Genomic DNA, 12,081 nt, shown 5'->3' on the forward strand with positions numbered 1-12,081 from the left:
ATGTTGTTTCTATTAGAGACCAAAGAGTCCTCGCTTACTTGGTCATTTCAGGCACTTAAACCATTCCATACATTTGGTTATTCTTGTTGCCCCCATTTGAACCTCTGGTAATGGCCTCCAGGAAAATCCTCCTGAATGTATCATATCTGCTCTCTCCAAACCTTGATGTACACCCCCGCCCTTGCTTATCTCCCCTGGAACCTTTGGACAGAGCACACACATCGGAGAAGGAAAAAAAGCGCGTGTGAGACTATAGTTTTGAGTTTGCTGTGAGGTAGCTGATCAGCAGTGTCTTTTAGAGGCAAAGGCAGTAGCTCCAAGCTCCTCTTGAGTTCCTGCAGGCACAGGGGCACAGAGGCTGGTTGAACTCCTGCAAGCTGTATGAGGCATCAGAAGGCAAATACACCCGTGTCTTAGTCTCTGCAAGAACTCAGTGGGCATGAGAGCTGCTGCCTCTTGCTGAGACTTCCCAACTATTTGTTGACTTCCCAAAATATCTGGAATGCATTTGCTTAAAGATGTGTCCGTATGGCATACCTGGCATGCTCTGAACACAGTTTGGAGAAGTTAGTTTGGAGAAACATGTGCAATATCAATTACTTGTCTTAGGTCAGAGTCCTCAGCTAAAGAGCTACGATTGTTCTGTGCCTCCTAGTGCTGGTCTGAGTTTATGAGAAATGTTTTCCATTGCTTTTTTTGTTCTTTTTTTGTCTTATCCTTTTGCCCTAATAATATTTATGCTTTTCCCCTATACAGTACATCTTCTGACACAATAGAAATTACTAGGATTAACACACATTTCCTAGCACAAAATGAAGTCATGTGGTTGGGACACCCCTTTTAATGATGGGCATTAGAAAACTGTATTCACTTCCTGATTGCCTTTCTCGAAAAAAATTTATCAAAGAAATTTTTCCCTTGGGTGATGACCAGGTTCAATAGTGATGGTGATACCTGCTCAACTGTTTCTAATCAATTTCACACACAGAGGGAATTAAATGATCCTGCCCAGGACACAGGGCTAATGACAGATACCTCAGAAGGACAACATATAATCGTAATTCTGATGAAACCTTCATCCATCCCACTTCAAACTAATTTTTCATCAACTTTTATTGACACAAGTAATGCCAGGATAGTAGAAATGGAAAAGATTAGTAGAGTAGGGAAAATATCAGGTTATTTTTCCAGTTTGCATTACACATGTGGTACACATTCTGGTTTGTGTTACAAATGTGACCACATTTTCAGCAAGGCTTGTAAATGTATCTTGGCCCCCTACTACAATTGCCTATTGACCAAGAGTTTTTATAATGAAGTCTAGCCTTTTTTTTTTTTTGAGTTGTGATTTTTGTTGTGCTTGCCCAAATTCTGGAAGCTGATGAGGAGTCGCATTTTTCTGGGCTAAAATCCATGCAAAAGCTCCTAGGACAGGGATCAACAGGGAGAGGTTGCATGGGTCTTTCACACACCACCCAGGGCACATAAAATGCTTAAACAAGAAAATTATTTTAAAAACTTTAACAAAATTGGTGAATCACATTAATGAGCAGAGGTACAATACTTGAATCTGCATGCATTTTTTCTATTTTAACTGACTTGATTATAGATTAACAATCCACTTAAACCTAGAGGATGTATCCTAGAGGATATAAAATGTGTATTTTGACATTTTATACACTGATCAATAGATAGCTCATGTAACTAATATTCAGAAAAAGTTATGTACCAACACTGGGAATTTGTTATTCATCTCAATGTCATCTGCAAACAAATTGAATACAATCTTGAATTTTAAAAAATTGGGTCTTACTGAGACCACGACTGTGCAATGGGCTCCAGGCAGGGAGAACAGTACTGCCGCACAAAACTTATGACAGGACTCTGGCTTTAACAGACAGTTTAGTTTTCTGTCCTGTTCCTTTCCGGCACTGCCAGGAGGGCTCCTGACTAGGGTGGCTGGTTTGGTTTCACGCTGCAGGTCGGTACTGGGACCCAAAGAACTTAACAGAGATGGTGAAACAGCTGTCAATTGTTTAACTACTTTCTATCACTAATAGTGACCCAGGGGTGAATGGCTTCATATCACATTACCAAATCCTTGAAGCTCAGGGAATGTTTTTTTAAAACTTTATTTTAGTAGCAGAATTTACATGCCTGGCCTGGCTATTTTAATAAAATAAAAAGAATAATACAGCTCCTACTTCCACAGGGAGGTGTGCTTATCCTGAGGAATTTGCTGGTCAGTTTGAATGAATTTTGTACTGTGTGTGAAAAGATGCCACTGGTTTCTAATGCTCTCACATTTGGCTGACTTTGCATTTACATCGTAAATCTTTCGCAAATACTATTTTGTTAAATACTTGCTAAAAGCAAAGTCTCTAAACCAGGCAAGAAGAACATACACTTTGGAGGCAAAGCCTAGCAAGGATACCACAGTTTGCCTTTTACTACTACTTAGTTCAGTCTTTCCAACACACATTTTAACGTTTAATGAAGAAAAAAAGAAAAAAGTCTAGTTTGAAATACGTGTAAAAGTTTTCACTTGCTTACAGTAAGGTTAATCAGGTTCCCTTACTGTTTGGGCTTTTTACACATTCAGTAAGACTACACATCGCTTAACTTTTTTTTAAAAAAAACAATGTTAAGTTCTATTAAATACGTTCCCCAAAGGAAAATACAAACCTTCATTCACTTCAGAGCACGGTGAAGCCCCTAAAACTTTTTTTTTTCCCCTGTATAATCGCAGTTTCAACAAGGACACCAACTTTTTCCCCCCGCAGTGTAGCATCCTTTGCTAGTAGAGACTTACAGTATCTACCGCAAGAAAGCGCCGGAGCATGCTTTCGGAATGGAAACATGCAAACAAAACAGCCCAGCAGCGGGAAGAAAAGCCCGACCGCGCAGAGCCCCGCGGTTCCTGCGAGCGGCGGTGGGGAAGGGCAGCGGAGGGAGCGCGGCTGCGGCGCCGGGGTGCGGGGGTCGCAGAGCGGGCGCGGCGGGGCGGACTTACCCGGCGTAGCGGCCGCGCTGGGCGCGGAGCGGCAGCGCAGCCTGGAGGCAGAGCAGACAAAGGGGCAGGAGGGCGGCGGGGGGCCCGCGGAGCGGCATGGTGCGGGGACAACGCCGCCACCGCCACCGCCCCAGGTGGCGGCTGCCGCGCACACAAAGCCGGGGCGGAGGCGGGGGCCGGGAGGAGCCGGGCGGTCGGAGGTGTCGCTGGTGGCCAGAGGCGAGGACGGGGGGAGAAAGTCGGGCGACCCGCAAGCCCCGCCGCGCCTGGGCACGGCAACGGGACGGGACGGGGAGGTGCTCGCCCGCCCGCCTGGGAGGACTGGGGGGGGGTGCACGGCCCCGCCGCCGCCGCCCTGTCCCGGCGGGGGCTGGGGGCTGGCAAGGACCGGGCGGTGGCGAGCAGCCCCCCGCAGGCACGGCGGCTCCGTCGGGACGGGCTTCGCCTGCAGGTGCTGCGCCCAGGCGGCCGCCGAGGGCCGGTTAACGCGCCGTGAATGGCATCGGGGGAGGTGATTTTCCCGCTTGGGCAGAAGAGCTGAGGCTGATGAGAGGGCAGAGGTACATCATCGGCGGCGGGGAGTCCATCGGGAACCGCGGAGGGAGGAGAAAGTGGGATTCCAAGTTACCAATGTCACCAAAAGTCTTGGGCCGGCGTAGAGGGAAGGGGGAGAGAGACTGCTGTAATAAAATAAAACTCAGCGGTTTTTTGAAAACTATGGAAAAAAGTTTGCCCTTTCTTTTCCACACTGGTGAGGGTGAAAGACCCACATAACGGTAAGTCACTGGAGCACTGGGAATAGCAAGGAAAATGGGGAGAATTATGTTGCAAATAATTGCGGTTTATAGAAAACACATGGAGTACTTGTTAAAGAAAAAGGTAAAAATATAATGCCAATATGGAATAAATTGATAGCCCCTTTGATACTTTTGTGTTGACTTCCATAAAAATGAGCAGAAAGTGCTTCAAAACCAACTGATTCTCGGCCTCTCTGAGAGCAAAAAGAATGAGCGGGCTTGTAGACAAATAAAGCCAGCTGACATTTGAACATGTGTGAGAACTACTGTAAATCCCTGTTAATGTTTCAGAGACACAGGGAGCTTTTTGAGAAAGGACTGTATTAAACCACAAACACTTCATATTCTATGGTTGAAAGGCAAGTGAACATTTTCCTTTGTCTCTTTTCCATGCTGGCACCAAATCTGACACCGGTTGTGTGATAGAGTCTGGAGATGGAAAAGATTTGGTCCAGGGCAGGATTATTCCCTTCTGTTTGGTCACGGGTGTTCTCTCCCTTGAGCTGCTGGTTCCCCCATAACATATCCTGCTTAAAATCTGTGTATGCATACACACAGATGTGCATTTCAACATCTCTTGTTGAAAACACTTTCCATTTACTACAGGCAAAATACCAAACCTTTTCTGCAAGTCGTCAGCCTTGTGATAAACGCAGCTTTAACTTTCCAGACACATATTTAATAGAAGCTCTACTGTATGTTCAAAAGTGACTTAAAAGATAAAGTCAGCTGTCATGAAGTTGAGTAACTGAAGGGCATGAATATGATATTGGAGCAAAACCAGTCCTTTATTTCACATGCTGTTCTTGGTTACTCTTCTTACTAAGTATTCTCGCTACACCTGAAGTGCACACACCAATTTATTGAAATGTTTGCAAAATATAGTTTGGCTATTATTCTAAAATATTTGCTTTCTGGATGAAAACCTGTCTCTATTGGAGTTGGGAAGAATTTAACTATTGGCTTGTGTTTGCAAAATAGTTTGGCTCTTTACTCTAAAATTTTTGCTTTCAAGCAAAAATTGGCTCCTTGGCAAAAATGGCCAAGGAAAACTTGGCTCCATTGGAGTTAGGGAGAATTTTATTATGGGCTTCTGTGGCTCTAGATTTCAGTCTTAAATGCTGTGTTTCTGCAACATTCCCTGAAAGTAAAATGCAAGAGGGTATGAGAAAGAAAGGGAGGTCAACCACCAAAACCAAAGAGTAAAGATAAATAACAGAATGTGGAAAGAAAGGTACTGCTATCACTATTTCACTCAAAGAAAGGTTTTGCTATCTTTGTTAATATGTACTACTTCTGCCTGTTTAAAGGTAATTTAAAAATTAATTTTAAAAGACATCTTTAGAGCTGTGGAGAAGCTGGAGAGAGAAAAACGTCAAAAAATACAAAAAATGACTTTAAAAGAGGTAAGGATAGTGAGGGGGATAAAGATCCCTTGGTCTCTCTCTGGTCCATCAGTTTAAATCACAGTAGGTGACTGGGCAGACTAGAGGGAGGGCTGGAACTCCATCATGCTGGCAGATAAGAAAGGATTAAACTGCTGTGGTCGAGCCTGGAAGTTACGCATGTGGTAAGCCTACTTTCCTGACAAAATGGGGCTATAAAACTTGCACCCAGATAAGCAAAGGATTTGGGAGGAAGAAAGTAGGAGTTTCTTTTCCTCTGCCTCTTGGAGCTGAAGAGAGGAATTGCCAAGACCGGAGTTCTGGTGTGCAGCTTTGACTTGGAGGTGATGAGAGCCTGTGAAGGAACAGGAGAGAGAGGACCGAGATATGGTTTCCCTCTTAATGAATCAAGATGTGGGATTTATCACAGCATCCCACACTTTGCAAGGAACGCGGGCTGCCGAAACAGAGGCAATTCTACATGGCATGAAAACTAGAAAGTCTTCATGTAAAGTGAGTGGGCAGGCAGCCTACATTTGCTACCTGAACTTGAGAACATGCCGTTTATTGAGAAGCCTGTAATTGCACAGAAGAGCAGAAAAAGGGAAATAATTTCTTATAAGCATGTTTTATACCTTTGAGCTGTCCCAACTCTTACCTTCATGAGAAGGTTGCATTAGGTTGAATAAACAATCCTTGCTGTACATTTGTTAGAGCCATAACGGTTCAGAAACAGGAGTTTAAACAAGGTTTACATTGTTCTAATTTAAATCATTCAGGTTAATAATAAATTGGAATAAGCACGTTCATGCTGGGATTTTGTACTGCTATAACTAGTTAAAAAAGATTGAAGTTGATTGAGTGCAATTTCCTTTTCAAGATCCGGCCTCCATTTCTTTTAACTCACACAGAGACCTCAGGGGATGAAGGACAGTGAAAGTGGCCCTGCCGATTCTGTGCTAGATTAGGTTTGGGGCCTAAAAGAACATGAAAGCGATAATAATCCATGCATGAGTGCCATGGCTGAGTTAACTTTAACCACTTTGTGTAGTCAGGAGCGTTACTGTAGCAACAGAGAGCTGATAGCCTGAGGATTTATCCAGGCCTAGGGTTGATTATTCAGGTTGTGCTGAGCTTTGCACTGTCAGGGACAAGCTGCTGTTGGTACCTGAGCTAGTCTAACGTTATTGGGGTACCAGGCCACTGCAGAGGCAAGACACTTAGGGTGTCTGTGCTTCTGTATGTAGGATTGCTACTGACATTCTGAAGCACATTCTTCCCTATGCCTGTCCCTATCCCCATCTGCACTCCCATCTCCTTTCGGTTTCTTCAACCTGCTGCTCAGCCTGATAACACAGCTCTGTGGTCCTTCCTCCTGGGTCTGCTGACCACTTGGTGTTTGGGAGGGTGTCACCGTCACCCTGCCCTCGCTGTGGCCTAAGACGCGGCAGCAGAGGAAAGAATAAATGATCAGCTAGTTTTGTAACAATGAACCAGTGCTGAGCATTGCCTTGGAGGGTATTCAGATGTAATTAGCTTTCTAAAATGACTTACAAGTGTCTTTAAAAGCCATGAGGTTTGCAATTAAGAATCTGGACACTGTGGCTTTAGCTTACTTGGGCGTGCTGCATTACTATAACTGAGTCATTTTGTTTGGATTTGTGTCCATGGCACTCAACTGTTATAAAAAGTTAAGTGAAAGAATGGAACTCTTTCACTTAAAGTACTTCCGTCTTCTGTTCTGCTATTGTTCTGTTATTCTACAGAAGGACAGGAACACAGGTTAAATATTCTTTTCTGTTTTGTAGAAATTAGAGATGTTTAAATATAAGTATGCTTTAGACCCCCCCCCCCCAGGAGTCTTTAGAAACAATACTGACAGATAACATCAGATGACAGTATTACATCACCTCATGAATTCTGTTCCTGCGCATGGTTTTAGTCTTGGAAAGATTGCTATACTTGTGTTTATAGTTTTCTTTATACGTATGGGATTCCTTCTTAAAAATACCCATAGGAGAAAAAAAATTCTTTGAAGAATCTACTGCAGGGAACATTGTGAAGGAAAGCTTGTTCTGTCTTGAGATTCTGCTTGAAGACTCATGTGGCCACTTGGTTTTAAACTTCTGGCCAAGAGTTCTGAAAAAAAGCATTGCTCATGACAACCTTTTTTTTTTTTTTTCCAAGTGAGAGATGTTTATAACTGCATAAACAAATTGCAGTATGACTGTATGTAAACTTTGTCTCAGATGTCTCTTTATCCTTGCTAGCACTCATAGAGAAATAACATTAAAAAAATTTCCAATATCTGAACCTAAAGGTTCAGATTTTCATGTGAGTGAAAAGCCATTAGGTAAGCAGTTTCTCTAGCTTTTCTATCCTGGTGCAAATTTCACACTGGGAAATTATGAGGATGGCAATTTCAAATTTTCTTGCACCTCCTACACAAATCATGTGTGTTTACTTTCTGTACAAATGATTTGTGACTAGTAACACATTGAACTTCTAGTGCACGTTCCCCCAGCCCTCTCTGAACTTTGCAATCATTAAAGATGTCAGCCTTCCTCTAACTTCATGTAACCAGTATTTTCAAGCTGTTTTGCAAATGGGGATACTAAGATGAATGGCTTGTCCCAGGTGAAAGAGCAAGTCTTTGGCAACTCTAAGTGTAGCATTTGGGTCTCCTGACAACAACAACTGGAGCAAATGCCATTAGTGAATTTCATTAGATCGTACTTTTAGTTTAAAAGGCAAACATAATAGTTCCCAGAGTCTCAAACTTGTCTGAGCATACTCAGGCTTAGTTATAGTTTCACTCCTTTTACTCTAAGGGGAGTGGCACATTCACAGTGAAAGATGATGTGTCTAATTTTAATATACATGTTATCTGCAATCATTTGATACGCACTAATGATTTTTTTTATAGTCTTGAGAAGAAAGGAAAAATAATAACAGTGTTTATTTTGAAACACTGTGAGAAATCTAAGTGACTTCTGAACCGGCGGTCTCTGTTTATAACTGCTCTAAAGCAGCTACAGTGCACAAAAGATGACAGGTGCCGAGGTTTTATTTATATCAACTAGCATTTACCGTTTGTGCACATATGAAAATATTTAGAAGGAAAAGGTATTTTGGAAAGAGTGAGTTCAGTGCAATAGTGTGACTCTCCAAACAACTCCCAGCTGCAGACGTTCTGCAGTGGACCGTCATTATGTCTTCTGGGAGGAAAGGGAACATTACGCAGAATATCATATTGGAGGTAGGTGAAGCAGAAACTACTGAGTTGTTAATTTATCTGTCAGCTGCACTGGCATGAAAAGTGTCTTTCCTCCTCCTCCCTTTCTCGCCCTTAACATTGCCTGGTAATTATCAGGTCATTTTACCATCTGTGCCTGGAATGATATTTTGATTGTCCTCCTTCAAATTTGGATGCCTCAAAAGCTTGAAACTGTATATAATTAGGGAGCATGTACTTCAGGGCTTTATGCAACTTGAATACTGAAAAATGCTGAAAAGACTGGAAAATGTGAATGGTGAAAAATACTGGTATTACAGGGTTCTGTCATTCCAGTTCTGAAATGTTAAAAAGCCAGGGAATAAGGTCTAGATCTGGTGAAATATGTCAGAAAAGAGAGCAGAGGAGGAAAACCAAGAGGGAACCCCAAAGCATATTCATGGAATCATAGAATCATAGAATGATTCAGGTTGGAAGGGACCTTAAAGATCACCTAGTTCCAACCCCCAATGGGTTCCAACCCCAATATTTAATGCGAACATCATTGTGTCTTAAAAGCAGGCGGCATTACAGTGAGACACCACCACCTGTCTGTCCAACTTTAAAAAACCCAAAACCCTGGAGGTACAGGAGCTCTGCCACAGAGGAAATTGTTTCAGTTGGGCGATAGAGAACTGTCAGGGCTCCGCGGGCTGCCAGCCCTGCCCACCCCTGCCCAGGGCCCAGGGCTGCAGGCAGGATGTGGGGAGCCCTGGACCCCATGTCAGCCCTTTCCCCAGCAATGCTGCCGCAGGGCTGGCCTCCAGCTCTCCACAGCCCTGCCCGGCCATGGGCCCCACCAAGCCATGGGCCCCCTCCAAACCATGGGCCCCACCAAGCCGGGCCCACCTGTGGCCCCATGTCCTGGCCTGGGCCTCTCTTCCTCCCCAGGAAGGTGCCCAATGTCCGGGGCTGCCCTGGTGCCCCTGGCTGCCCTGCAGCCCCCAGCCACCCCAGGGAGCCCCTGGTGCTCCTGGCCCACAGGGAGCTGCTGGTTTTTGCTGCTCTCTGACATTAACTTGATGTTTATCTTCTCCGTCTTGGTAGTTGAAGCAGTGAACGAAAGCATAGCCTTGCAGTTCAAATCAGAGGCGAGCGGTCACAAAACCAGAAGGGTCAGGGTGGCTGAAGCTTTCGGGTACCAAAAGTTGCAGCGTAGTCATAAATATGAAAACACCACGCCAAAAAAATAATCTGAACTCAAACCCCCATATTTCTGATTAACACGCTACTTGAATTTACAGCCATTGAGTTAATTTGGCAAATATTCTACCGACTTAACAAGAGTTGGCTTTACATAATTTTGGTTCAGGAAAGAATTTCATCAGGAGAATTCCATCATTTCATTGTCTGGTGGAAGTTGTGAGATCCAGAAATGTGCACTGTAAGATGAGAATATGCCTAAAAAGTTATCTGAAGTAATCTGCTGTTGGGAGCCTGTTCCTTTAAAGTGAACTATTATGTGCTCTTTCCATTCCAAAATTTTAAAGGACAACTTCTAAAACTGTTTCTAACTCTTTACTAAGAGAAAGGATTGAAAGCATTTTGTAGAAAGAATGAAAAAATTGCTAAAGATGCTCATTAATATCTTCCTCCAAGGCAGACCAAAGATTGTTTTCAACTGACATCCTTGTTGGTAATGCTGTTTCATACAGCGTTACAGCGCAGGAAGGACGTGCGATATGGTTAAAAAACATTTTAGATGCCATTTGAGATTTTTCTCTTTGCTGTTGATAGGGAGAGACATCTGAGTGTGATGTCTAAGCTAGAGCTTATAGTACGTGATCTGAATGTGGCATCTCTTTTTCTTCATTAGATGAAGTACCTGGTGTTTGATAATGTGGGTAGCAGGTAGTCTTCATCACTCATTGCTCTCTTAAACATAGTGATTTCAGGCATGACAGCAAGTGGCTGGGACACAGGAATGCAATTTTTTTTCACTTTATTTTTACTTGGATTGATTAAACTTCCCTGCGTAAGCAAATGACACCCCGACTCTCCCCCCACAAATGTAAAAATGTACTTGTCTCTTAATAGCCTGTTTCACTGTTGGAGGAACAAGAAAAAAACTGAAAGCAATACGTAAAAAAAAAATAATGTTTTTCAGCTGCTGTGTTACTGTCCACAAATGTAAACACATGAAAACACTGAGCAGTAACAGCCAAGCAGAGCAGAAGATACCTTTACCCCTTAGGAGCCTGTTAAACCATCTTTCACTTCTCTGAGTAGTCAGTCAGTGGATGGCAACTTGTTACCTCTGTAAGTGATGCCTTTCTCTGCTGTTTCTCAACACTGTTAAAGTGTTTCACATATCATCCTTCAAATCTATGTGACTGTAGAAGTGGGATAATCCTTTATGATAACATTTAACCCAGGTACACGTGAAGCTTAAGTAAGTATAGTAGATAAGATCTCCAAGTGAAAAAAAACTCAATTCAGGTTCAATTATCAATTCAATTATTCAATTATAAATTCAACTATCTTGCTAAACTTTATAAGTTGGTTTTGATGTTTGTTTGTTTGTTTGTTTGTTTTTCCCAGCCCAGCCAGTGTCCTGCTTTCCTGCCTACAACGTGCACCTGACATACCAGACAAGCAATGAACATTTTTGAACTGGGGCTCCAGCTCCATAGAGTGAAAACTCCCCTTATTTTAAGACGGCAAGTAAGAAAAGCTGTGGGACCTTTTCCCTGGGAATGAATTACAGTTTGCTGCCCTCTATTAGTGCAAAGCTTAGTTGTGAAGATCCATATGAAATGTCGGGGATAGTCTAACCAAGTAATGTCTTCATTAATATAGAAGTATTGTGGCAGAATCCCATTTTGCTTCCTGTGACACAGTTATGACTGGGGATAAACAAGTGACTGCAGCTGAGAATACTGTTGTTTCCAAGAAAATGGAAAATAAATCTATACGTACTTTGGTCAAATCTTGTCAAATTGGTTGATATATCTGATAGAATCAGTCTGTCCATGCACCATGGAAACTGTTTCCATAGTGAAAATCTCTGAGCTCAGAGACAGTTCTCTCTGGATTAAATCCAAGGATTCAGATTGATAATCTAGAGCTTTCTGTAATAGCTGGGAAGGTCAATACTTAAGAGGAAATTGCCACACAGCTGTTTGAAGGTTGTACCATCCTACTACTGGAATATACATCCTGAGCAAGAGAAGTGCCATGATGTTTCCTTTCATTCCACGCATCTTTGGTGTTCAAAATGCCATCGGGTGGTTTAGAGGCAGTTGCACATCCTGCCACTAATCTGTTACCTGCCAGAAATACAGATAATTGATGGCATCCCTTTCTAGAACAGCTGTAATACAGTCCTCCTCTGTAACACCTCAAAAAGACCAGTAGCCTACTGCAGAGAAACTGCATTTAACTCATGTAGCAAGGGTGGAAAGAGTAAACAGCATATAAAGGTAAGGTCTTTCACATTAAATACACTGTTACCTGTTTGAACATTGATTAACACGGAATTGCGGGATCTTGAATACTTACGGATCAACATGTTAAAAAAGCCCAGGAAGGGCACTGGTAGGTATTTGTCAAAGGCTAAGTAAAAAAGATGAGTTATTTCCTAAACACCACTCCAATTTATTGAAATAAAAA

At 42.8% G+C, this 12,081-nt stretch overlaps 1 protein-coding gene across 3 annotated transcripts in view; it reads right to left on the minus strand.

Moving 5' to 3' along the window:
* CPA6 (carboxypeptidase A6) overlaps nt 1–12,081 on the minus strand; it is a 359,247-nt gene that overhangs the window by 82,296 nt on the left and 264,870 nt on the right. Inside the window, exon 1 of one of the 3 annotated variants that reach the window (XM_074577232.1) lies at nt 3,014–3,178. The exons of 1 other annotated variant lie outside the window; for it this stretch is intronic. In XM_074577232.1, coding sequence (XP_074433333.1) covers nt 3,014–3,111 — 98 coding nt within the window. In that variant the 5' untranslated portion in view covers nt 3,112–3,178. Of the gene's footprint in view, nt 1–3,013; nt 3,179–12,081 lie in introns of those variants that run through there. One more of the 3 variants, XM_074577234.1, reaches the window with a different exon arrangement.

This window comes from Larus michahellis, chromosome 2, assembly GCF_964199755.1.
Source record: "Larus michahellis chromosome 2, bLarMic1.1, whole genome shotgun sequence".
Classification (NCBI taxonomy): Eukaryota; Metazoa; Chordata; class Aves; order Charadriiformes; family Laridae; genus Larus; species Larus michahellis.